General features: G+C 50.6%; 1 protein-coding gene across 2 annotated transcripts in view; it reads left to right on the top strand.

Moving 5' to 3' along the window:
* Positions 1 to 26,508, top strand: part of Per2 (period circadian regulator 2) — a 750,618-nt gene extending 724,110 nt beyond the window's left edge. For both annotated transcript variants that reach the window (XM_031368432.1, XM_031368431.1), the window contains exons 7-23: positions 861 to 912; positions 1,740 to 1,882; positions 3,975 to 4,053; positions 6,679 to 6,785; positions 7,237 to 7,390; positions 7,684 to 7,792; positions 8,939 to 9,064; positions 9,601 to 9,685; positions 11,922 to 12,084; positions 12,178 to 12,284; positions 13,555 to 13,719; positions 15,212 to 15,451; positions 18,780 to 19,576; positions 21,009 to 21,195; positions 21,967 to 22,159; positions 23,052 to 23,202; positions 24,332 to 26,508. In XM_031368432.1, the coding sequence (XP_031224292.1) occupies positions 861 to 912; positions 1,740 to 1,882; positions 3,975 to 4,053; positions 6,679 to 6,785; positions 7,237 to 7,390; positions 7,684 to 7,792; positions 8,939 to 9,064; positions 9,601 to 9,685; positions 11,922 to 12,084; positions 12,178 to 12,284; positions 13,555 to 13,719; positions 15,212 to 15,451; positions 18,780 to 19,576; positions 21,009 to 21,195; positions 21,967 to 22,159; positions 23,052 to 23,202; positions 24,332 to 24,481 (3,008 nt within the window). In that variant the 3' untranslated portion in view covers positions 24,482 to 26,508. The remainder of the gene's footprint in view (positions 1 to 860; positions 913 to 1,739; positions 1,883 to 3,974; positions 4,054 to 6,678; positions 6,786 to 7,236; positions 7,391 to 7,683; positions 7,793 to 8,938; positions 9,065 to 9,600; positions 9,686 to 11,921; positions 12,085 to 12,177; positions 12,285 to 13,554; positions 13,720 to 15,211; positions 15,452 to 18,779; positions 19,577 to 21,008; positions 21,196 to 21,966; positions 22,160 to 23,051; positions 23,203 to 24,331) is intronic.
* Positions 26,509 to 26,640: the final 132 nt, after the last annotated feature.

Genomic DNA, 26,640 nt, shown 5'->3' with positions numbered 1-26,640 from the left:
AAAAAAAAAAAAAAAAGTTTGCAGTGTGAGCTACAGCAGCATGGTTCAGAATGGAGGAAATGGCTGGGCATGTGGATTGACAGCTGAACAGCCTGGGCTGCCTCTCCACAAAGAGGCCAGCCAAAGTATGTTCTAAATGGAAAGGAGAGCCTGTGGCGGCAGAGAGGCCTTTTGCAGGCTGGTAATTCGGTATCATTTTCTGTAACTAGTAATTCCCTGTGTTTCTTCATTTCTTTCAAATGGAAGAAATACTATATCCAAGACAAAGCTGAAGGAGTTTCTAACCTTCAAGCTGTTCTAGAGATGCCTGCTCCCCTCCCCTGACTTGAGGTCTGGCCAGCTCAAGTTTCCCAAGACACTGTAAATCCTAAAGTAAGTTGGTATTTTAGAAAAGTGTTGATATTTTCAAATGCCTCGAGTCACTTCTGTTAGAAGCAAGAATCCCAGCAATAGCAGTGAGAATGCCCAGGGATCTGTCAGCAAGCACACACACACCGTGTCCTCCGGAAATGAACTGCCCGTGTATTGGTAGCACCACTGCGCACAATTTCAGAAGTTTTAAACAGCTGAGGGTGTTAGCTCTTGCTAGTAAACACAGCACTCTAAAGGCAGAGGCTGAAAGAGAGCTGCAAGTTCCAGGCCAGCCGGGGCTGCATAGTAAAACCCTGTCTCAAATCTTTCTAAAAGCAAGGCTGTAAACATGTAGGGCAGTGTAATCTGGTCCACAGCCCCCTTTGGAATTGTATCCGATATAAAAGTTCTAGGAAGGACTCACTTGGTACTTGGGCCACCTCCCAATGCGCACTTTGGTTTGATTCTGTGCTTATTGACATGGGAATGACGCTGGGTTTTTCTTGTAGATTCTTTCACTCAGGAGTGCATGGAGGAGAAATCATTTTTCTGCCGTGTCAGGTAAGCTCACTGCCCAGTCTTTCAAACTCACAAAAGCGATATAGATGATCCACTGCCTGTACTTGTGGGAGAATGGAGGGTCTATTGCTTGTCCTCTCCCCCACCCCCAACTCTGAGAGTGAGAGCAGACAAGCTTCTGCAGAGCCTGTGTGAAAACCCCCTCAGATGAGATACATGCTACTGTAGGAAGGGAGGGAATGAGTCAGCCTGTTCTTCCTCAAAAAAAAAAAAAAAAAAAGCCAGAGTCCCCCACACTGCCCTTCTGTTGCTCAGGAAGACATTCCCTAGGGCTATGGCCCAGGCAGTGCCTGTAGCCCTGAATGTGCACCTGCATTTCTTGGCTTAGAGTCACAGTGTACCTTGCAGGCTCTTGGTGACCAGGACATCCAGGACAATGTCAGTGGTAACACTGTGGAAAGCCAGACCCAGAATCCCTCTGAGGAAGCAACTTCCCATTCCTGGCTGCTTTACCTGAATCTAACTGCAGAGTACTCAAGAGAAAGGCAGGAAGGCTTCCTACTGCCCATTGTATGGACTCTGACCATTGACCCTTCAATGTGGGTCTAGTGGAGAGCGCCTAAGGGTGAGCACTGGCCAGCTTCTCCAGTGGGCACAGATGTGTGGTGCCTCCCGCATGGCCTGGGTTCCACTAGAGGTTTTTCTGTGCCAGTCTGGCTGAGAATCCTTGGCATCTGATACAACAAGGGGCGGGGGGTCACTTAGCCCTCCCAGACAGCTAGGAGCAGGGCTTGCTAGCAGGCCAAGGCTTCTCTTTGACATGGCTCAGAACCTTGACCCTCCCTCTCTCCACACTCCTCTCTCCACAGTGTTGGGAAACACCACGAAAATGAGATTCGCTACCAGCCCTTCCGCATGACACCCTACCTGGTCAAGGTGCAAGAGCAGCAGGGTGCCGAGAGCCAGCTCTGCTGCCTGCTGCTGGCAGAGAGGGTTCACTCGGGCTATGAAGGTAGAGCCATGCCTGACCAGGGAGCGCCCACATTAGCTCATCCTGCTTGCCTGTGCTTGACACATGATTTCTAAAATGTACCTTAGCTGCTCATTCGCCTTGGCCTCTTCCCAACCCTGTCATTCTCCTTCTCCGAATTCAGCACTGTTGTCTTCACTATGTGGCTCCACCATAGCAGCCAGAGGCAGCTGTGCCCCTTGGCCTCTCTGCTCCCCACAAAGCAGCTCGGGCTCTAAGGCCCCGTATCCCTCTTCATCCCTCACCCTTGCCTCTGCCTCATGACATCTCAGTACCCCCCAGAACCTCCACTTACCCCCTCTGCCTCCAGTGCTGGGCTAGCCTTGTTCCTACCTTGGCCCATCCTGACTTCCATCTGCACTGCCTTCCTCCCAACTTGTGGTTTCTGTTGAGCACAAGTTTTCGCCATGTCCTTCTCTCTGCCTGGCTTTCTCTCTGCCTGGCTTTCTCTCTGCCTGGCTTTGTCTGCAGCTCAGCCTGAGGCCATTCAGCTATCGTGTTGCTGTTCCATCAGTGAGGGCTTCTCGGGCTACCCTGCCTCCTCAGTTTTTCCCATGCAGCCCAAGGAGACCTGTACCACCCCTTGTACCACCCCTACTGCCTTCTTGGGATTCCTCTAAAAGTATCATGTTCTCATACTGTGGTCCTCAGGTCTACTCCAGGACCTGAGGACCCAGCTAGAAGCTGTTTGTTTTCTGTGTGTCAACCCAGGACTCACGGGACTAATGATCCCCTGATAGCAGCCTCACCCTAACTCAGGAACATTTATCCCTGGAATTGCAATCTTTTGATTAGCCATGAGGGTTTTTTTTGTTTGTTTGTTTGTTTTGTTTTGTTTTGTTTTGTTTTCAAAGTACTTCCTGAGAGTGATAGCAGTGAGTTCTAACATGATTTTTCTCTCTGATGCATCAATGTATCTCTGCATCCAAAACATTCTCTTTCAAATATTTACTAAGAGTGTAGGGCTGGGGCTGGTGAGATGGCTCAGTGGGTAAGAGCACTGACTGCTCTTCCAAAGGTCCTGAGTTCAAATCCCAGCAACCACATGGTGGCTCACAACCATCCATAATGAGATCTGACACCCTCTTCTGGTGTATCTGAAGATAGCTACAGTATACTTACATATAATAATAAATAAATCTTTTTTTAAAAAAGTGTAGGGCTGGAGAGATGGTTTAGCAGTTAAGAGCACTAACTGCTCTTCCAAAGGTCCTGAGTTCAAATCCCAGCAACCACATGGTGGCTCACAACCATCCATAATAAGATCTAATGCCCTCTTCTGGTGTGTCTGAAGACAGGTGAAGTGTACTTAGATATAATAATAAATAAATCTTAAAAGAAAAAAAAAAAAGAGTGTAGAGAGTAGGAACAAGTTGTCACCCCAAATCATGAATATCCTTCAAGAACCAAAGATTTTAGAATTTGATAGTTGGGGAAAACACTGGATATACAACTTCCTGTACGGAATGGATTGTCTTTGTCCCCCGCCCCCTGGTCCCCTGGAAGCTGTCAAGTTATCCCATGCAAACCATATGTCACATAAATCATCTGTACAAAAGTAATTCCTTCAGGTTATTGTAGTCTTTATCTTATAAACCATGAAGGTGGTCTTCTGTCCCGGCGTCACATGTCTCAGCTAACATGGCAGCTCTCATTGGCTCCCAGAGAGGTTGAAGAGGCCATGGTGGCCATCTGGTTGGGGCCTGCCCTGCCTTCAACACAGTGGCTCTGTTAATCAGTCTACCTTCTCATTTTCTCATTGGCTGCCTATCACTCCCCATCCTTGAGTATTTCCCTAGTTACCACAGAACTAACTTACCAAGTTAGTTTTAAGAACTAAATTTCTGCCAGGCAGTGGTAGCACACGCCTTTAAATCCCAGCACTTTGGAGGCAGAGGCAGGCGGATTTCTGAGTTCAAGGCCAGCCTGAACAGAGTGAGTACAGAGTACAGAGTGAGTTCCAGGACAGCCAGGGCTATACAGAGAAACCCTGTCTCAAAAAACAAAAAACTAAAAACCAAAACAAACAAAAAAAGAACTAAGTTTCTTAGAAGTGGAAATTCTGTTCTTTCAGCCCCTAGAATTCCTCCCGAGAAGAGAATCTTCACAACAACCCACACACCAAACTGCTTGTTCCAGGATGTGGATGAAAGGTGAGTGGTGTCTCACTGTTGACACGGCCCGCTGTCGTTTGTCTAGAAATCAGTACTGTGTCCTTCCTCCATGTCGCCAGATCCTAGGACAGGCCCTCTGTGTTTCGTCATTGTCCCGGTAGCATCCAAAGTGATAATAACGTACCTTTCTTGCTTTTGAAAATCATTACTGAAGACAAGGTTGTGTTGTCATTTTCCCTACACAGCAATCGACAAAAATGTGTGACAAAAATGTGTGACTGTGCTAGAGTCTGCAACACAGTGATGCTTCAGTCAGACCACATACACTGTTGTGATCCCACTATCTAGTGGCAGGCTGTCATATGGCATGCTACAGTAGGGCAGTCGTCACAGCTGTGCACAGTATAGCATTATTGTTTCTGCACTTGATCTTAGACAAAAGGCCGAGAAGCGATGCACTGTTGTCTCTGCACTTGATCTTAGCTGAAAGGCCAAGAAGCCATGTACTGTTGTTTCTGGCTTATGATCTACAACTTGCCACTTAGCAAGTCCCCTTTATTTCACAAGGCAGGGTGTTGTGGTACTGGGCAGCAGCCTCACCCTTCTTGAGCTCTGGGTTTCTGTGTTGCGTCAGCACAGCCCGGTGACTGGTCTGTGCTGTGCAAGCTGGGCTTGGCTTGCCCAACACTGCTCATACAGCAAAATTGCCTAAGGATGCATTTGTCAGGCTGTGTCTCACTCTTACAGAACATGTGACGATACAGGCAGTAAACCAGTTTGAAATTACACTAACAGGTTCATAAGATTCAGTTGTGGGAGTGCACACTTGTGATCTCGGCATGTTGAGGCTGAGACAGGAACATTTGGGAGTTCAAGATCCTACTTCAAAGAGACCGAAAGCAGGAAACCAAGCACCACAGTTTCTAAGAAATGAAGGCTATAAACGGGGCTCTCTGGAAAGCTGGGAACTATTTAGTTGAGCCTGCCTTTCTCACCCTGTTTAAACTCCGTCTAATGGGTGATAGTACCATCAGGGATGGGGTGCTGAGGACTATTGTCGGGAGGAGATGTCATGGGCAGGACCTCAGCAGGAGTCTGTCTTCTGAGGTCCCTCCACACCTTTTCTCAGAGCACTCCTCATGCTTCTCTCACTGGGTCTGCCATGGAGGGTACTGGAGCTGGTGTAAGAGGTCCTGACTAGATTCAAAAGTGCTTGGTTCTCAACAGGTTGCAGCCCACTGTGTACCTTTCCCGGCTCCTCAACAGATGAGGAGTGGGAAAGCAAATGGCTGTTAGGAATGGTTTGAAGAAACCTGTCTTAAGAAAACACCACAAGAAGTAGACAGAGAAGCAGACCAAGTCACCCCCTAGATTCCAGAGAACTGTGTCTCCTCTCTGTTACCTGGCCAGGGACATGAGGTCCCCTCTTCTGAGTCGTGCTGCACTGCCTCCAGAGACCTGCCACTCCTGGCCTAGGTCCCTTGAGTGTGCCCTGCAGGTCACTGGTGCTCCAGGTACCAGAAAGACAGTATCAGATGCAGATCTCCAGGGCTGAATATACAAAGCTACCTAAGAGGCTGCCCTTACTGCATAGACCTAAGAACTGTGTGCAAACTGCCAGCTGTTTTGCTCCAACTGTGAGGCCAGAGGACAGGCCAGTGCCTGTGTGAGTTCTCCCCAGTGAGTGGAACCTACCGGGCCCCTTCGTGGAACCCCGCAGTCAGGACAAGCATAGAGCCCTTCCTCCTCAGCTTTGTTCCTCGTTTCCTCTCTCTCTCTCTCTCTCTCTCTCTCTCTCTCTCTCTCTCTCTCTCCCTTTCTTTCTCCTTCCCCTCCCCAACTTCTTCTTCCTCTTTTCCCTATTCTTCCTCCCTTCCTCCAGTTCCTCCAGCTAGGCTTGTGTTGGGAAGGTGCCAGGAACATTCTGTACTCTCTGTCCAAAGGGAAACAGGAGGCCTAAGAGTGTGCCTCAGACACTGGGGATAAAGTCAGACCTCTAGAAAGTTCTAGTCTGAGAATGTGTGTAGAAGGCCGTGCACTTGAGCAGAGGAGAGTTTGAGGAAACATCTGGGAAGCTTGGATGCCCAGGGAAGAGGAGGCAGGCAGCCAAGCCAGGTGCAAATAGAGGCATAGACAGCCGCCTTGGTCCTACCCCTACTGTGACTCAAAGAACAGCCCAGAACACTAAGGGACTTCCACTTCATAGAAGCATAGACAGGCACTGATCAAGGGTTCCAGCCAGTCATGGGGGCTCATCGGGGAGCCACAGGAAATGACCTGATACAGGGGTCAAAGTGACAGAAGGAAGACATTCTTAGAAAAGACAGCTTCCAGCCAGAACTGGTTAAACAGAGACTCACATTAAACTGGTCAATATTAGAAACTGATCAAGGTGAGAACAATACATCATGATGCATTCTTTTAGGAGGTCGAACACCATGCTGTGCTTACAGCCTCATTACTGGCACACCTCAGGGATGCTGGGAAGCTGCCACGCTGAGACTCCGTAGCCCTGCTTCTGCTGTGTTCCCACCTGGGGACTTCAGAGCCTGTGCCTGTCTCTGGATGAGGAAGTGCTCTGGGGTGGTCCTCGCTGGGAGTCTGCCAGCTCCCCCTGACATTTGTATTCCACGTGCTGACTGCCTCGTGTCCCTTGCCTCGCAGGGCGGTCCCCCTCCTGGGCTATCTACCTCAGGATCTGATCGAGACCCCTGTGCTCGTGCAGCTCCACCCCAGCGACCGGCCCTTGATGCTCGCCATCCACAAGAAGAGTAGGTCACCTTCTTTAAGACCCAAGGCCTGTGTGCTCTGGTACTCGGAGGGGTTGGACCCACTGGGAATGCTGAGCCCTGGTGCCATCCGCTATAGGTAGATCAGGGAGAAGAAAACACATAAAGGGTTCTTGGCGACCCATTTATAGTATTGGTGTCAGTGAATATGGGGAGAGCCACTGAGCTGTGGGGCAGGAAGGTTCTGACCATCCTTGGGAGTAGACTGCACAGGACCCCTCCAAGCCGAGCCCTTGCAGACGTGGGTAGCACTGAGAGATTTGCATCCTGATGTAGGAGGTCAAACTGCCTCTCCTGGAAACCATCTCTGGTGTGATTTGAAGCAGACACAGGAGTTGAAAGCAGAGGCTTTGAGGAGGTGACCTTGGCCAGCCTGTGTGTGTCTGCTCCCTACCTCACACACCAGCCCTGAGACTCATTTCTTACCCTCTAGTCCTACAGGCCGGCGGGCAGCCTTTCGATTATTCTCCCATTCGATTCCGCACCCGCAACGGGGAGTATATCACGCTGGACACAAGCTGGTCCAGCTTCATCAACCCGTGGAGCAGGAAGATATCTTTCATTATTGGGAGACACAAAGTCAGGGTGTGAGTGCTCCCAGGGTTCCACTCTGTGGGTTTTGTGGGGATCCTGGCCTACTCTCACTTCCCACCAGCAGGAGGCGAAGATGAGGCGTTATCTCCTAATAGGGGAGCCGAGCCGCGGGCCACATGGATGGGCAAGGGATGACCTGCCCAGGTGGGAGGAACTCTTAAAGCAGAGCTGTATGCAGCTGGGGGTCTGTGGGGCGGAGATGGAGATTCTGACCCCAGTAGGCCATGTGGGTACTACATTCAGGCCAGGCAGGCCCTTCTGAGGAAACAAATTCCAATCATTGCAGAGGCCCTTTGAATGAGGATGTGTTCGCAGCCTCCCCATGCCCAGAGGAGAAGGCTCCGCACCCCAGCGTTCAGGAGCTCACGGAGCAAATCCACCGGCTACTGATGCAGGTGAGTGCTGAGTTAGCACTGCTCTGCTCTGCCTGTCCCCACGGGTCTACCCAAGCAGGCCAAGTTTGGAAAGTCTGGTTGGCCTGAGAACTACCAAGCACCCTCAAGTTTTCCTAGCCTTAGAATCATCCATGTCTTAGCCATGATGCTGGGTAAGCTGGTGAAGGGTGCCCATGCCTCAGAGCCTGTCCTTCAGTCCCGATGTGATCTCCACTGGTGTAAGTCCTACTCTTTCCCAAAACACTGCCACCAACACTGGGAACTTGGTGGCATCACCCGCCAGTAAAATCAGTTTAACCACAGTCAATCCCACTATTGAGTGGTTGTCCCCATCTTGGTTATAGGATTCAAAGTGTAACTGTGATTGAATCAGTTTTATGTTTTTAAAACCTCAGCAGACTGAAAAGGGCCTCAGCTGTACAGTAATTAGCTGGCTGAACATTGTCTTAGGGTTCCTTTGCCGTGAAGAGACACCATGGTCAAGGCAACTCTTAGAAAGGACAGCATTTAACTTCACAGGTTCAGAGGTTTAGTCCCTTAGCATCATTGGGAAGGATGGCAGTATCCAGGCAGATATGGTGCTGGAGAAGGAGCTGAGAGTTCTACACCTTGATTGGAAGGCAGCTAGGAGGAGGTTCTCCTCCATACTGGGTGGAGCATGAGCATTTAGAGCCCTCAAAGCCCACCTAGATAGTGACAACTTCCTCCAACAGGGCCACACCTACTAATAGTGCCATGGGAACATAGGCCAAGTATATTCAAACCACCACAACACATGTTCCGTTTTATCTTTTTGCTTCTTTCTTTTTTGGGTGTGTTTGGGGGAGGGTGGTGTTGAGATGGGTCTCTCTGTGTACTCTTGGCTATCCTGGAATTCTGTCTGTATACCTGGCTGGCCTCGAACTCACAGTGATCCACCTGCCTCTCTGCCTCTCAAGTGCTGGGATTCCAGGCATGTGTCCACCTGCACTACCACCTAAACATGTCCTTTGAATGGAATCTCCTTGGTGACTGCATGCTAGAGGTTAGGACAAGCTCCCCTGCACTTGTGTTCTCTGTGTAACCCTTTGCAGGCTGAGACTGCTGTTTGAGCTTGACTTGCGGTGACCTCTTCTACACCTTTCTATGTGTTTGCTTTTCCCCCAGCCTGTCCCCCACAGCGGCTCCAGTGGCTACGGGAGCCTGGGCAGTAACGGATCCCACGAACACCTCATGAGCCAGACGTCATCCAGTGACAGCAATGGTCAAGAGGAGTCTCACCGGAGGAAATCCGTACGTCCCTCTCTGTTACTCCCCTTGAGAAAGGAAGTCCAATAGCACAAGTCCCGAGTTAGAAAGCATGATCAGAAATACCCAGATAGCGGCTAAAGCCAGTGGCTCCATTGCCTTCTCCCCTGGCTCAGTCCCCCTGAGATTTGCTTCGTATTTCCAGTTGCAGCAGTCTGCCTGTAGTTAAATATATAAAGGAAAACGGCTTAGGTGGGCAAAGCAGCCGAAACAAAACCTTAGTTGGAGGGTGGTGTGGACGCCTCAGCAGTTCCTTTACTCTATGTCTCCCTCGGGGCTCACGGGAGTTGTTGCCAGCTCCATCTGGCTCCTTCAGGATTTCCGAGGCTGGGGTTGGAATGTAGTGAGTACGCTCTGTGGTGAACACTCGCCCTGTGTGTGCAAGGCCCTGGACTCTACCCCACCCAGTTACTCTCTTTGCCACTCAACCCCGATGTTGGCTTCTCTGCCCTCGCTGTGGGGGACTGACGGAAGACAGTCTCCTAGAATGAATAACGTGTTCCTTATTGTTTTTCTTCAAGGGAATTTTTAAAACCGGTGGCAAGATTCAAACCAAAAGTCACTTTTCTCATGAGTCTGGAGGACAGAAGGAAGCATCTATTGCAGGTAAAACAGATGTCCTCTGGCTCCTCCAGGAGCCCTTGCTTTCCTTAACAAGTCTGCATTTACTCTGCTTTTTAAAAAGAAAAGAGGCTGGGCAGTGGTGGCGCATGCCTTTAATCCCAGCACTTGGGAGGCAGAGGCAGGCAGATTTCTGAGATTGAGGCCAGCCTGATCTACAGAGTGAGTTCCAGGACAGCCAGGGCTACACAGAAAAGCCCTGTCTCAAAAAACAAACAAGCAAACAAGCAAGCAAGCAAGGGCTGGAGAAATAGCTCAGTGGTTGGGAGTACTGGCTGTTCTTCCAGAGGACACACATGGCAGCTCATAACTGTCTGTCATACCGGTTCCAAGGGATCTGAAACTCATACACAGAGGCAAAATACCAATGCCCACAGAGAGGGGGGGAGGAGAAGGAGAGAGAGAGAAGAGAGAGAGAGAGGAAGAGAGAGAGAGAGAAGGAGAGAGAGAGAGAACAAACAAGCATGGCGATGGTGGCTACACCTTTGATCTCAGTACTTGGGAGGCAGAGGCAGGTGGATGGATCTCTGTGAGTTCAAGGCCAGCCTGGTCTACAGAATGAGTTCCAGGACAGCCAGGGCTGCACAGGGGAAACCCTGTCTCAAAACAAAACAACATCATCAAAAATAAAACAAAAGACACCCCACATTCCTTTGCTTGTGTCTCAGGACAGCAGAGGGGGTGCCCTGGCTTTTCTGGCTCATTGCTCTGTTTGAAGGCTGGGAAGTTCTCCCTCCTGAGTGAGCTTAACCTCATCCTTGCCCCTCTGTGTCTGACCCACAAGTGCAGCTCCTACTGTCCAGAAGGCCCCTGTTACCCTGTGGACCACTAGGGCATGGAGCGTTTCCTTTCCCAAGGACCTGCCTACCGAGCCAAAGGGAGCGTGGCCTTGGGGGTTGGGAAGTGTGTGGCTTATCTCTTCACTCTGCAGAGTAGTAGTGTAACTATGTGCTCACACTTCATGCATGTACAAACTAGCAGGTACACACACACACACACACACACACACACACACAAGTTGCCTTGGCAGAAGGGTTGCAGTTCTCAAAAACAGACGTACACCAGTGAATAAAGTATGGCCGTTGCTCAAGATCCCTCAGAAGGGCAAGCATGTGGTTCCCATGGTGAGCGCAAACAGCATCCACAGCCTAGTGCCCGGGCATCCATTGGGGCATCCATTGCTGTATGGTCATGGTCACCAGAAATGTTCCTGGCAGTGCAGTGCTCTGAGCCTTGGGATATTTCTGCCTTCGGTACTAAGGCAGAAAATTCAAGGCAAGCTTGGGTTCCGTAGTTTAAAGTCAGCCTGCCTCCTGGGTAAGTTAGTGAGACCATATCTCAATCAATCAATCAATAAAAGAAGGGAGAAAAGGAAAGGAAAGGAAGGGAAGGGGAAGGGAAAAAGAAAAGGACAAGGAAAAGGAAAAGGAAAAGGAAAGGAAAGCCAAGCCAGGTATGATGGTCCCAGCACTTGAGAGGCAGAAGTCAGCAGATCTCTGTGAGTTCAAGACCAGCCTTGTCTACTTAACAAGTTCCAGACCAGCCAGTGCTCCATAGTGAAACTTTGTTCTAAATAAATAAACAAGTATCTAATGATGGAAGGCTACAGAGGTAGTCGATGGGAGCCACTCATGCAAGGTCCTGTGTTCAGCCTAGCCTGCTCTGCCCAGGATAAGTCATCTGGTGTCTAACTGGCCACACGTTCAACATTTTAAGACCCATCCTTCTCCACCCTGAGCTCTGAGTCCTGAGTCCTGACATGTGCAGTTAAGCCCAGAGAGAAGCAGGCCTTGCCTGGGTGATAGGTTACTCTAAGCTCCCACTCCAAAGCTCCACAGCTGTCCAACCGACAGGGATTCCGGATGCAGACTGTCACTGCGGTCTCGTGTCTGTACACTATGGATCTTTACTCCTGGCTTTGAGTGGAGTAAAATGCTTTATAAATATGCAAAAGTTGCTGGGCAGTGGTGGCGGACACCTTTAATCCCAGTACTTGGGAGGCAGAGGCAGGCTCGTTTCTGAGTTCGAGGCCAGCCTGGTCTACAGAGTGAGTACCAGGACAGTCAAGGCTACACAGAAAAACCCTGTCTCGAAAAACAATAACAACAACAACAACAACAAAAAAAAAATGCAAAAGTTTCTTTTGACAGATAAAAGGTATTAAATGAAAAAAATTGTGTGTGTGTGTGTGTGTGTGTGTGTGTGTGTTTTCTTTTTGCAGAAATGCAGAGCAGTCCCCCAGCTCCAGTGAAAGCTGTCAACACCATAGAAAGGGACAGCTCGGGGGCCAGCCTACCCAAGGCCAGCTTCCCAGAGGAACTAGCCTACAAGAGCCAGCCCCCTTGCTCCTACCAGCAGATCAGCTGCCTGGACAGTGTCATCAGGTACACAGGACCCTTCTGATCTTTCCTGCCGTCAGTGTCCTCGTCCCCCACTCCCTCCCACCCACGTGATGCCTTCCGGCCCTTGTGCTGCAGGTACCTGGAGAGCTGTAGCGAGGCAGCCACCCTGAAAAGAAAGTGTGAGTTCCCAGCCAACATCCCATCCCGGAAGGCCACAGTCAGCCCTGGGCTCCACTCTGGAGGTATACTTTCCATTCGGAGCTGTCTAACCTGTGACCCCTTCACTCTTCCGGGGTGGGGTCAGAAGCTATCCTAAACCTTCAGGTGTCCCTTCTTCCCCCTGAATTAATTTTTCATAGCTTTGGAGATAGATACACAAGCAATACTTCTAAATGGCCAAAGTAACTAGAAAGTCGGTAAATACCCTTCTTGCATGTCAAAGTGATATTTAGTCTCGGAGCACTAAGCTTTGAGAACAGGGACCTTGGAAGCCTGCCTGGTGGCAGGGGAGCCATGAGCTCCACTCCCTCCTACGGCTATGCTAGCCTCAGTGGTTCTGGAGCACACGCCTCCTAGTCTATGTAGAGGAGCCCATGCCTGTGAACACTAGCACACTCTCTGGCCATCTGAAAGCTCAGCTGGGCAATCCCAGCACTTGGCTGGTGGAAGAGGATGCAGAACTGGAGGCTAGCCTGGGCTCCACAATGAGACTTTATCTCAAAAAATTACAAAAGGAAAAAGGAACGGGGCTGGCAAGATGGCTCAGCGTGTAAAGGTGGTTGCTGTACCTGCCAGACAGCCTGAGTTCAATCCCCAGATCCTGGACCTGGATCTACAGAGCTGTCTTCTGGCTCATGAATCCATGCACACAATAATAACAGCAGGATTTTAAAGAAGAGATAGAGTGTCCCATTTATTAAACAAAGCACCAGAGAGTGAATGGTCGTGCACGGAACAGGGGGTCATGCACCAGATTACCCCCGCCACCCACTTATTGGAGAATCTTTTGCTACCCACCAGAGAACCCTGGCATGATCCAGAGCCATCTAGAGCAGTGCTTCTCAACCTTCCCAATGCTGTGACTCATTAATACAGTCCTCAGGTTGTGTTGACCTCCAACTATAAAGTTATTTTTGTTGCTACTTCATAACTGTAATTTCGCTACTGTTATGGATCATAATGTAAACATCTGTGTTTTCCGATGATCTGAGGTGAACCCGGTGAAAGGCTCATTCGGCAACCCCCCAAAGGGGTTGTGACCCACAGGTTGAGAACCACCGCTTTAGATGCCCCCTCCCCTCGCCCCCACCACAGAGGCCCTGGACTCTGAGAGTGAAGTTCAAGTTGTTCTGGTCATTTCCTCTCCACCTTTTTCCTGAGGACAGGATCAAGCATCCCTGGGGCAAGGGTATAGCCCACACGGCCCGCTAAGTCCCTTGTTTCTCCGGCTCCTTAACTGGACAGTGGTATTTATCCTGCATATGTCTTCGCTTCTGTTTTCCTCTCATCAAGAAGCAGCGCGGCCCTCCAAGGTGACCAGCCACACAGAGGTCAGAGCTCACTTGAGCTCCCTGACGTTGCCCGGCAAGGCTGAGAGTGTGGTGTCCCTCACCAGCCAGTGCAGCTACAGCAGCACCATCGTGCACGTAGGCGACAAAAAGCCTCAGCCGGAGCTGGGTATGTACGCCAGAGATCCCTGGGGAATTTCAACAGCAGTCTGAGTTTCAGGAAGAAACTCTGGGGGCCGGGGAGATGGCTTGGTGGGTAAGAGCACTTTCTGCATACGCATGAGAACCCAGGTTCACATCCCTAGCACCCACACTAAAAAGTGGGCCACAGTCACGAGCCTGCCTGTAAGTCCAGAATCTTTGAGGGTGGAGACAAGAGGCTCTCTAGAGCCTGCTGGCCACCAGCCTAGCTCCAGGTTCAGTGAGCAGCCTTGTCTCTCAAAGGAGTAAGGTGGAAAGTAGCAGAACGGAGCACCTGGCACCTTCTTCCAGCTTACATGCACAGACACACACACACACAAGTGCATGAACACACACAAGCACACACCATATGCATGTTATACACATAGTTTGACTGAAAAGTGAGAATGCTAACTTCCGCTTTGAACTTTTACATTTATTCAAACTTACCCAAAAAGTCCCAGTAAAGGCTACTTGGGTACTGGGAAATTCAGTGGTGGGATGTGGCCAGTTAGTCTCTGCTGTGCTCTGGCGCCACCTGGTGGGAGTTGTCTGCCTTAGTGTCTGTTCCATAAGGTGCAGGCCCCATTTCTATACAGGGAAAAGAGCTAGAACACATTGTAAGAAGGCTGATTGTGGCTGAGTGCCCTAAAAATGAGGCCTGGAAGCTGGGCAGATGAGTCAGCCGGTGCTGTGCCTGCTGAGTAAGCGTGAGGACCAGTGTTCCCTCCCTGGTGCCCACATAAAACCAGGCACAGTGGCCTGCTATGTAATTCTAGCACTAGGGAGGCAGAGATGGTGATTTCTGGGGCTCACTGCCAGTCAATTTAACTAAGTTGGTGAGTTCCAGGTTCCGTGAGAGACCATATCTCAAAAAGTAAGGTGGAGAACAAGGGAAAAGGACATCCAGTGTGGACCCTCTGGCCTCCCACCTGCATGTGTATACATGCATACACATATGTTTGAGTGCATGCATGCTCACGTGTAAATGTACACACGCACGCACACACACACAGCGAATAATAAGCTTGCTTGTTACCAGAAAGAAGGAAATGATGAGAAACAGCATGCCTGTTAGAGGCAATCCCCAAGGGCTTGGCCAGCATGTTCTGACCTCTCCGCTCCATAGACCACATGATCACCATGGCCAGCATGCATGGTCCTGGGATCTGGAAGATGTAGGAGCACTTTGGGCTTGTCCCTTATATATCAAAGCTGAAGGCAGCTTTGGAATGTCTTCAGGCCCAGAGTAGAAGCCCATAGACCTTTCCTGTTGCTCATAGTCCTGACACCTGGCCAGCCCGGTGGATCTTCAGGTCTCTGCTTGCTGCTTGCTGCCTGGGACTCCTTTGGAAAGCTGAGGCAGGCACAGGGAATGTCGCCCCCAGTTGTGGGCATCGTGAGTCAACAGTTGTCTGGGCAGTAGGTTGCACTGACAGGTACTTGCTGGTGAGAAGTTTGTTGCCTGCTTCTTGTTGCAGAGACAGTAGAAGATGTGGCCAGTGGGCCCGAGTCCCTGGATGGTGCAGCTGGTGGCCTCAGCCAAGAAAAGGGGCCTCTTCAGAAGCTGGGCCTGACCAAGGAAGTTCTGGCTGCACATACCCAGAGAGAGGAACAGGGCTTCCTGCAGAGGTTCAGGGAGGTGAGCAGACTCGGCGCCCTGCAGGCTCACTGCCAGAACTATCTTCAGGAGCGGTCCCGAGCCCAGACGAGCGATCGAGGTGAGCGCTGACGTGAATTGAGCGTGCATTTTTTTTTTTTAAACACTTCGTTCCTTTTTAAGACAGGGTCATGCTGGCCTGGCATTCACAACACCACCCTAGTGCTAAGATGGCAGGTGGGGGCCTTTGGGCCTGGCTCAGCACTGTGCTTAAGAGGCCTGTTTCCGGCGCTAACAAACCAAACTATGCCCAGGTTGGAGGTGTTCATGTGGACTAGCCACTGCCACGTTGCTGGCCCATGCAGCATGGGAACTCTTTCAAGGACACAGGCTCATGTTCCCAAGGGAACAGTACCATAAATAGTTGCAGAGCACTAGGCTAGCTTCAGCCGATTCTTGAGGTTACCCCCATCCCCAGTTACAACCCTGGCGTAAGTTCAACCTGCGAAGAATGAACATTGTGCCATGAAACCTTTAGCAGGCAGCTCTTAGGAATGCAGGGATGATGTTCCCCTTCCTGTGGACTCACCCTCCTGCCCGGGGCTGCCCTGTGGCTCCAAACCTGAGCCAAACCCATTAGCATGAAACTTTTCTCTAGGCCCATAATCGCTGGGTGGTATGAGGGCTTTCGGTTACAGGGGCCTGCCTGGTTCTTGAGTCTGGCCATCTGCCCACACACTCACCTGGCTCCTAAGCCAAACCTCCTTTTGTATCCCAGAGGCTAGAGGCCACACTGGCCGGAGATACCAGCTCTTCTGGCTCTGGAGCACCGGTCCAGGGTCACAGTCAGTAAGCCTACGAGACACACCACCAGGCCCAGCCCCACCAACACTCTGACTGGAACTGAGGAAGCTGTGACTTTTTAAAGATCACATCTTTTCTTCTGTCTTTCTTACTTCTGAAGGCAGGGATCGAACTGTCTTCAGTGAACATCTGTTCTGCTTCTGAGCAGCATCCCCAGCCAGGCCTGCTTTTCCCAGGCTTCCTTCTCACCCTCTTCCCAACCTCCTCCCCACAAAGTCTTGCCACATACAGGAGCCTTGGTGCAAATGAAAAGACGCCCATGCCATCCCAAACAGACCCAAGTGTACATGGTTCCATCTCTCACATACCCCAGACATGTGTACATTGCATGGATCACACACCCTCCCAGGAAGTCCTGGCAGCAGTCTATACTTAGCGCTTCAACCACTCTTCTTCCCTCTGAGGGGAACACTTCCAGGAGGAAATAGAGACAGGATCTAGAGCAAAGCAGCTTGGACTGGGCTGTTTGTCCTAGCATGGAAGAAAGGTGTGAGGCCTGCCCTGACACAGCTCACAGATGCCTCCTGCCTGTTACTCTGCTGATGGAAAGAAAGCAGGCTCCTGGGCTGTGGGAGTACACACAGGAATGTGTTCCTGGGCCATTGTGACTGTTGGTCAGCTTCCCGGCACTGTGACAAATACCTAAGAGGACCAGCCTATAGGGAGAAAATGTTTATTTGGGCTTACAATTCAGGGGTTTCTGGCCACGGTTGCTTAGCACACCATGGCAGGAGATGGTGACTGAAGAGCCACTCGCCTCTGAGGCCATGAAGTGAGTTCGGTGTCTCAGGGCATGTCCTCAGCAGCCTGGCTTCCTCACAACTGGGCCCCACCTTCTCAAGGTTCCACCTCCATCCCCCAGGGGCAGCAACTGAGCCCTCAACACAGACTCAGGGGTGCTCTAGACCCAGGCAGCCAGCCCCAGCTCTCTTGTGGCAAGCAGAACATGTAGCATCCCTTTAGGAAACAGTAGTGCTCGGTTAAGTGAAGCCAGCCATTCTGCCATTTGGGGTCTGCCCACCAATATGTGTAAAAATTTTTTTTTTTTCTAAATGTCAGGTAATAGCAGAAAAAAGGCAGGGTTTTGTGTTTTCTGTTTTATTTTGGATAAAGAATATTTTTTAATTAATAATTTTTTTGAGAATTCCATAAAGCATATTGTTTTTCTTCATATACACACACACACACACATACACACACACACACTTACACACCATGAGCCCCTTCTGCCTCCATGATAGAACGCTGACTGGCTTGATCTTGCACAAGCAACCACAGCTGCTGTAAGTTCACGAGCAGAGTGGTCCTGTCAGATCCACAAGACCTATTTTGGTCCAGTCCTGCCCAACTTCTTTTTTTTTTTTTATTAGATGTTTTATTTATTTACATGTCATACAATATCTCCTTTCCCAGGTTCCCCTCCAAAAAAAAGAGAAAAATTAAAATAAAATAAAAAAACAAAAACAAAAACAAACCCCTGTTCCCTGCCTTTCTCCCTGTTTACCACCCCACCCTGTCCTGCTTATTGGCCCTGGCATTCCCCTACACTGGGGCACAGAACCTTCACAGGGCCAAGGGCCTCTCCTCCCATTGATGACTAACTTGGCCATCTTCTGTTATACATATGTTGCTGGAGCCATGAGTCCCACCATGAGTACTCTTCGGTTGGTGGTTTAGTCCCTGGGAGCTCTGAGGATACTAGTTAGTTCATATTGTTGTTCATCCTAAGAGGCTGCAAGCCCTTCAGCTCCTTGGGTCCTTTCTCTAGCTCCTTCGTTGGGGACCTGCCCAACTTCCAGCTCTTAAAGTCTACCTAACTCCTCTTTGATGTTGGGGTAAGGTTTGATGTAGATGCCCCATTTATGGCTGAGCACTCCACTGACACTTGGCTGTGAGTTTGTGTTAACGGCCATGTACTGGACAACCTGTGACAGGCTGCACTAATCCGTGGGTGCAGAGATCTGAATTTAGAGGGTAGTTTGCTACTGTATGTATTTAGCAAAATAATGGTGGTAGATTTACTCCTGGGACCTGTCATCTCCCCATCATGGATCCTTGGCTAGATTTGCAGGATCGGGCCTGCCTTTCTTCCTGTGGAGGGGGCCTTAGATCTCCTCAGAAAGTGGCCCACATAACACTGGGGCCACTCTCGTACTAGGCTGCCTTGTCGCAGAGTCCACAGCTAGATTAGACCGTTGGTGACTTTCCCCCTCAACGGCACCTTTTAGCATTGTGAGAGCTAAGGCAGTGGGGAAGAAGTTCCTTGGTCCATTTCACCTTGATATCCCCATGGACATAGAACTTACAAGAGAGAGGACATGGAACTTCCAGAAAAATTTAGGACTATGGCCTTATAATTAAAGATGCATCTTCAAGTTGGTAAAATTTGGTTTTATGAAAAGCCGACCCCTTTGCTTCAGTTCCTCTCACTGGCCATGGATTGAGGAAAACTGAGTCTTGTAGCCAGGGCTGTGGAATTGAGCCACCAGGTGCCTGGCATTCCACACCCCCTGGGAGCTGACACAGTAGGGCTCGTAGCCACTTTGCAATTTTAAATGTGTTTCTCCATATTTTGGCTGCCCCAGGACTAAGAAATACTTCTGGAATTGAGTCCTCTTGGAAAAAAACTGGAAAGAACAGGAAACTAAAGTCCAAGCGCGTCAAGACTCGGGACTCTTCTGAGAGCACAGGGTCTGGGGGACCCGTGTCCCACCGACCTCCCCTCGTGGGCCTGAATGCCACAGCCTGGTCACCCTCGGACACATCCCAGTCCAGCTGCCCCTCTGCACCATTCCCCGCCGCAGTGCCAGCCTACCCCCTACCTGTGTTCCAGGCACCCGGAATAGTATCCACACCAGGGACGATGGTGGCACCACCTGCAGCCACCCACACTGGCTTCACCGTGCCCGTTGTGCCTATGGGCACCCAGCCTGAATTCGCAGTGCAGCCCCTGCCATTCGCTGCCCCCTTGGCTCCCGTCATGGCCTTCATGCTACCCAGCTACCCGTTCCCACCAGCCAGCCCAAACCTGCCTCAGGCCTTCTTCCCCAGCCAGCCTCACTTTCCAGCCCACCCCACACTTGCCTCTGAAGTAACTCCTGCCCCCCAGGCTGAGTTCCCGAGTCGGACCTCGATGCTCAGACAGCCGTGTGCGTGCCCAGTCACCCCTCCGGCTGGCACAGTGCCCTTGGGTAGGGCCTCCCCACCGCTTTTCCAGTCTCGAGGCAGCAGTCCTCTACAGCTTAACCTGCTTCAGCTCGAGGAGGCCCCTGAAGGCAGTACTGGAGCCGCAGGGACCTTGGGGACCACGGGGACAGCAGCTGCTGGTCTGGACTGCACATCTGGCACGTCTCGGGATCGGCCGCCAAAGGCACCTCCAACAGTAAGGCTTCTCTGCTGTGCCTCTTTCCTATCAGGCAGTACACATGGTGGTCAGCACACACCCGTGTGCTGGGGCTGCTGGATGGAGGGCTTCCTGCTAGCCTCCAGCTCTGAGCTCAACCTACAGGGCTTTTCTGGAATGTCCACCTCATGGTTATGAGGTCCTACCATGGGACATTATTTGGAGCTTTATGAGGAGCAAACAAGGGTGACAGATCATGCAAATGGAGGAACAAGGAATAGTATGTGCCTTTGGGAGCATTTATGGGCCTCACATTTCTTTCTTCCTTTCTTCCTTCCCTCCCTCCCTCCCCCTCCTTTCTTTCTTCCTTCTTTCCTTCCTTCCTTCCTTCCTTTCTTTCTTTCTTTCTTTCTTTCTTTCTTTCTTTCTTTCTTTCTTTCTTTCTTTCTTTCTTTTTTTTCAAGACAGGATTTCTCTGTGTAGCCTTGGCTATCTTGGAACTCAATCTGTAGACCAGGCTGGCCTTGAACTCAGAGATCTGCCTGTGTCTGCCTCCCAAGTCTAGTATTAAAGGTGTGCGCCACCACTGCCCAGATGGGCCTCACATTTCTAATGAGTCTTAAAATTGTTTTGTTGTTGTTGTTGTTTTAATTTGAGATATAGTCTTACTCTAGCCCTGGCTGTCCTGGAACTTGCTCTGTAGACCAGGTTGGCCCCGAAACACACAGAGATCTGTCTCCTCTGAGGCATGCCCTTGTCTGGCTAGTCTACAAAGATGAATGAAACCTAGCATGGGGAAAAGGGCCAGGCTCCAGCCTGCAGTTTCCAGGATCCTGTCCAGCGGAGTCCAGGCGCCTGGAGCTCACAAGAAAGAGAGAGGACCTCCGTTGTTGGCTCAGGAGCCAGTGTGCCTGGGTGTTTGTCCCTGAGAGCCTTAAGGATGGTGCCAAGGGCTTTTTTCCAGTAATGATTTCCAGAAAAACTACCTGTATAGTAGCAACAGGCTAGGTCAGCCCCGTGCACTGTGTGGCGTGAGCTTCCAGGGACAACCACTGCCTTCTCAAGGTGTCAGTGCTGCTGTTCAGAACAGGGCGACATATGACTGGGCAGTGGCTCCCCCGGAGCCTCTCTACCCTCTAAGACACTAGGACCCCAGGCGCTTCCTAAGCCAAGCAGCCCCATTGGGGCTCAAGGCCGAGGAGCATTTTTCTACCGGCGTCCAAGCTGTCTGCTGTGAGTGTCCCCAAGTCACATCTTATTGGGTGGTATTCATAGAGTGCCAGCGATCCTCTCCCCATAACTACACAGCCTGCTCGCCTGACAGGTAAAGGAAAGGTGTGGGCTCTGTCACTGATCTTTGCACAAAAGCCACCCTTGCCACACCCTTGGTTCTGCCTCACCTTATTGTATGTTTTGTGCTGAGCTGTCACCATAAGCTCTGTGCTCAGCGGTGTCTTTCCTGTTCCTAAAGTGCAACGAGCCCTCAGACACCCAGAACAGTGATGCCATCTCCACATCCAGTGACCTGCTTAACCTCCTCCTGGGCGAGGACCTCTGCTCAGCCACCGGCTCAGCGCTGTCTAGAAGCGGGGCGTCTGCCACCTCAGACTCTCTGGGCTCCAGCTCGCTGGGCTGCGACACATCCCGAAGTGGGGCAGGTATGTTTGTGCTGAGGGCACAGGTGTATGTATGTCCGCCAGTCTAGAAGATTCTCACGGAACGATCTATCCCTGGCCGTTCTGCCTGGATGCAGCGCCTCCTGCCCGAATCAGCAGCACAGCGGGCTCTAGTCTTCAGAATCGGGGGTCCTAACTGTTAGCTTCCAATATCTGTGCCACTGAAGATGTTACATTCATGCCAGCCCTTGCTGGGTTAGTCTGTGGGTTCCCTGGGCATTGGACACACATATGCAGACATAGCTAACCATCAAACCTCTACTGGAAGGGACCATCCACGTGTGTCCTAGAGCCTCCAGGGGCAAGGCCACCCTCAAAATCCTGATGCCTTCTCTGCCCTAAAGTGAGCTTTCCTTAACCTGCTCCTAGGCCTCTCTGCCCACGGGTAACAGCTGGGCACAAGTCAGGCCAGCAACTCCCTCTTAGGACTCTTCTCTGAAACCCAAAGGTGGATTTGTTTCCAGAGTCAACAGACAGTGAGAACCTGGGACAAAGGTCAGAGCTCCAAGACAAGGCCCTGCCTGAGCTCAGGTTCCCCCAGGAGAGAGTCACCTGCGATGTGCTAGCAGGTGTCCTGCGTTCGAATCATTGAGATCCTTCAGATTGGAGAGCAAAGGGAAGGGGGCCAGCACAGGCTGTTTCTACCTAAGGGATCCCACTTTCTGGAGCTGCCGTGGCTACACATAAGCACGTTGTGCAAGAGCGGCTTTCTAATGTCAAGGTTATAACGATCGGCATTTCATGTATTTGAAGGCAGCAGCGACACAAGTCACACCAGCAAATACTTTGGAAGCATTGACTCTTCAGAGAACAATCACAAACCGAAAATGATCACAGACACGGAGGAAAGCGAACAGTTCATTAAGTACGTCCTGCAGGACCCCATCTGGCTGCTGATGGCCAACACAGATGACAGCATCATGATGACATACCAGCTGCCCTCCCGGTAACTGTTGCACTTCCTGGGAAGCCTAGAGGGCTGGGTAGGCGTTTCTAACACCAAGGTCATCCATGCAGGCAGGATGTCCCATGGGACATTGTCTAGACCTGGCAGAGGCAATGGAGAGGAATGGGGCTTCTCTTTCATAGCCCCACTGGGCCTGCAAGAGCCTGCCTACTGCCCTGGGGCAGTTAGAACCCAGGAGACTAACCTCTCGCCAGTGGCCCACTCCACTTGTGCCATACATTGGTGCAGTGTTGCCCCTTGATCCTTGTTACCTCACCTACCTTAGGGATAAATGGGATGTGTGTCTGTCTGAGGTTAAAAAAAAAAAAAAAAAAAAACCAACGACCAAGGATCAGGTAGGTGATCAGCCCATGTCTGTGGTAACCCTGGGCCTGCCTAGGTTCTGAGTGCAGGTCAGGCTTCCCTGGGAAGCTGGTGAGGTCACTGCCTTTGCAGAATAGCCCCAGACAGGGGCTAAGAAAGGAAGGGAGCCCCCGAGGTTCCTGAAGGCAGCAGACCTCTGGTCAGTGACACAGGAGGAATGGCTGGGGAGCTCAGACCTCAGGTGGGAGAGAACTATGCTCCAGGCTGGTATTAGCTCAGGAAGGAGGCAGTGTGGTCCCAGAGTCTAGATGGTTAGATCTCCTAGGTTGACCGCGCAGTGAGAGCCAGCCCAGGGCTCCAGACAGCTCCTGAAGATGCACGGCTCCCCTAGCTAGTTTCACGAAAAACTGAAATTGTGACCTGAAAAAATATTTACTAGAGATACAGTTACTTTATCTTGAGGATAATCTACTACTACATTGTTGATATTGAACAACAAAATTGAGAGAAAATGAGTGTATCGTCCCTTCAGCCTGTGGCACTCACCTATACCTAACTCTTCCTGAAGGGATCTCCAGTCGGTCTTGAAAGAGGACCAGGAGAAGCTGAAGCTGCTGCAGAGGTCCCAGCCGCGGTTCACAGAGGGCCAGAGGCGAGAGCTTCAAGAGGTTCATCCGTGGGTCCACACTGGTGGTCTGCCTACAGCCATCGATGTGACGGTAAGTTTGCAGAACCTTGCTTCTCCCATAGCACTCCAAGGTTATACCTGGGGCTAAGCATGGTAGCATATTCCTGCCACCCCAGCACTTGGGAGACTGAGGCAGGAAGATTGCAGGTCTATGTCTACTAATCTGGCTACATAGAAGATTCTGCCAAAAAAAAAGGAAAGGTTCTAGGGACCCTTAGAGGTGATTCCTTCCAAAGGTTTAAGTGGCCGGCTTGAACAGCTTGCTGAAGTCCATGGCTTCCCCTTCCACCCTCCTGATTTCTGTTGAGCAACACAAACATTTCTCAGTCCACCTTGCTCTTCCTGCCATGGCTCCTGGGTCTTAACATTCCAGACCCATATGTGCTTCCTAGGCCTCTGCTCCATCTGCTGGCTCGCAGGCACTGGGGGGTGGGGGTGGGGGCACTGCAGTCCAGTGGCACAAGGACAGCCTCTCTCACATCTCAGTCTACAGATGCTAATGGCTCCAGCTCCTGGCTACCAGGAATCCCTCTGGCCTCCCAGGTCCCAACACTCAGCTCCTTGTGAGCTCCCTTGTTGATCTTCTCCCCTCACTACAGAGTGCAGCCAGGGACCAGACACTAGCCGTATCCGTGCCCTTCCCAGCTCACTGAATGGAGGGCCCACCTTTCCAAGCCACTAACCTTAGGGCCACCCCAGCATGCCTCTCCTACTCCATCTGCTTACAGGTCACACCACTCAACTTTAACAGGTAGACAGCAGCCAGGTCTCGCCACCTCCAGCACAGCCCCCGAATGTCCAATCCTAGAAGTCCTACACTTCCCAAGGCTAAGCACTCTCAAAGGGAAGGGAAGGGAGGCCAGTCAGCCTCCTGTGGGCGGAGTGCCCTTTGCAAAGCGTTGGTGGCCATCTGGCCACCCACCCTTGGCCCTTACACTCACGTACCCTCTTCACTTGAGCATGTGCCATGGAACACTTTGGATGGGTGTCCCTGGAAAGGGACTCGTGACCAGGAGCCAGCTTCCTGAGGCAGGGAGTGCCTCTGGTCAGCAGCCTCCAGGCGCATGGCTGACATCCCTCCCTGTCCTGCCTGAGTGTGAAGGACAGCGCAGATTTCAGCAGCTTGCTTCTTCCTGATGTGACCTGTTCTCTCTCTGAAGGGCTGTGTTTACTGCGAGAGTGAGGAGAAAGGCAACATTTGCCTGCCATATGAGGAAGACAGTCCTTCCCCGGGACTCTGTGAGACCTCAGAAACCAAAGAGGAGGAAAGCGGGCAGCTGACGAGCCCCGGGAAGGAGGCCGAGACGTAACCCCGTCCCCCAGACAGAGATCTACATTAGACGGTGCTCGGAAGAGGCGGAGGATCTTGTGGTTTCTAATGAAATGGACCCATACCTACACTGCTTTTTTTGTTTTAGAAAAAAAACAAAACACCATAGTTTTCTGAAAGTGGAACAAAACTGAGGGGACGTTTAAGAGGAAATACGTTTTTGTATTAAACTAGGAATACGGAATTTGGGGGATGGGTGAGATTCGTCACTGAACTCGAGGAGACTGAGGTGGTCTTTGTGTCATGGAGGCTGCCTCATGGCCATCAGAAGTCTCTTGACCTCCATGAGGCCTCTTTCCAGTGCACCAATGTCCGCTGGCCCCGATGGAGTGTTCTGAAACATCACACCAGGATGTGACACACAACAGGGAAGCCACAGGAGGCTCTCCGCCAAGGGCCTGGCTTTCCAAAATTTTCCCGCGGTGTGATTGTATCAGATTGTATCTCCCAAGCAGAGAGCCCATCTCTCCTGCCATCCTCTCAGTGTGTTCCCTTATGTGGTGTGGAGCATGGTGTGGCAGCTTTGGCTTCAGGTCCTGTGGTGGCCAACATTCCAGTCTGACACGGCTTCTGTTCGATAACCAAGTTGAAATGCCTGCTCTGGACTCCTGGAGCTTAGTGGTTTCTGTGAGCGACACCATCAGACTAGCACCCCACACTGTACATTTCTGTGCCGTTCTTGTATCCTTTTTAGACCATCATCATGGCCAGTGTGCTGAGAGAGCTGTGGCATCAGCCATATTGCCGTGTCTGCGTGGTGGCCTCTACCAGCTGGGCTTTGTTGCTGCAGGGGACACAATCATATATACGTTTGTTCTTTGGTTAGACTCTCGGACATCAGCTCCCAGCAGAAACTAGCCACTGAACACAGGAGAGGGCACCCACACTGCCACCCTGAGTTTTCCAGTTTGCAGGGAGCTCAGCCTCCCACTATATACATATATACATACATTCACATATGTGTGTGTGTGTATCCTGTGGCTTTGGGTCTCTGTCACATCTGCCTGTGCTGCCGGTCCTCAGATCACTGGAACCCATGGAGAGAAAAGGGACCTCTCTGCCCAGTTCTACAAAACTTTATGCTGCATCAGACATCCAAAGATTGTTCTGCCATGCTTACTGGTGACCCCTGGTGGAATGAGACATCACCAGTGAGGAATTGCTGGACTTACAAGTAGACAACGTCTGGAGCAGAGGAAGCAGAGTTTCCAGAGGCTGAAGTGATTTCCGGAGGCTGAAATGGTTTCCAGAGGCTGAAATGGTTTCCGGAAGCTGAAGCGGTTTCCGGAGGCTGAAGCGGCTACTCGAAAGGTGACCTACCATAGTTGGTTTTCATGGTAAAGCCATCTGATGCCTGAATATCACCCCTATTTTTCGTAAACTCAAGAACTCTATTTTTTTTTTTTAATTAAGGCAACACCACCTTTCACGATGATCAGGTAGTAGCCAAGTTTTAAAGGAAATTCAATGTTACAGACAGCTGCCTCTCTGACCAGTCAGAGCCTAAGGGCAGATAGATGATGGTCTAAGCCTACGCTTGTTACTTAAACACAAAACTGCCAAAACCTTCTCTCTACTATCTTGAATGTTTACCATCAGCATTATTTTATGATTATTTAATATATATTCCTTGATTGTTAACTGCTAAGAAGTTGACTTCCTAGGATAATTTTGTGAATCTGTTTACAAGATGCTAAGCATCCAGTCCTGTTTCCTTTAGAATGTGTGCTTACACGGGTGTCCTGAGACTTTCTCTATTTTAAACTGAGCCTTCTTTTTAATGTAAATAAGCTCTCGGAGTTTGTGCGATGATGATGATGATGATGATGATGATGATGATGATGATGATGATGATTCGTGAGCCTTGCCGGACAAGCGGTTTGTTCTTGCGCAAACCAAACGTACCTTCACCCAGTGCAATATATTTGTGTGACTGCTTGTGTCTTTTTATGACTTTTTTGCCTTTTAGAAAATTGTTAAATAAAGCAAGTATATTTTTATTTTCAACTGTTATGCTTTGTTTGATACAATGGTGGGGATTGAACCCAGGACCTCATGCAAATTAAGCGTGTGTTCCACCATTGACCTATACCCTAGTACTGGATTTTTTTTTTTTTTTAACATAACATAGACCAATAA

The sequence above is a fragment of the Mastomys coucha genome, unplaced genomic scaffold (assembly GCF_008632895.1).
Source record: "Mastomys coucha isolate ucsf_1 unplaced genomic scaffold, UCSF_Mcou_1 pScaffold14, whole genome shotgun sequence".
Classification (NCBI taxonomy): Eukaryota; Metazoa; Chordata; class Mammalia; order Rodentia; family Muridae; genus Mastomys; species Mastomys coucha.
This window is presented reverse-complemented; position numbering and strand designations above follow the sequence as displayed.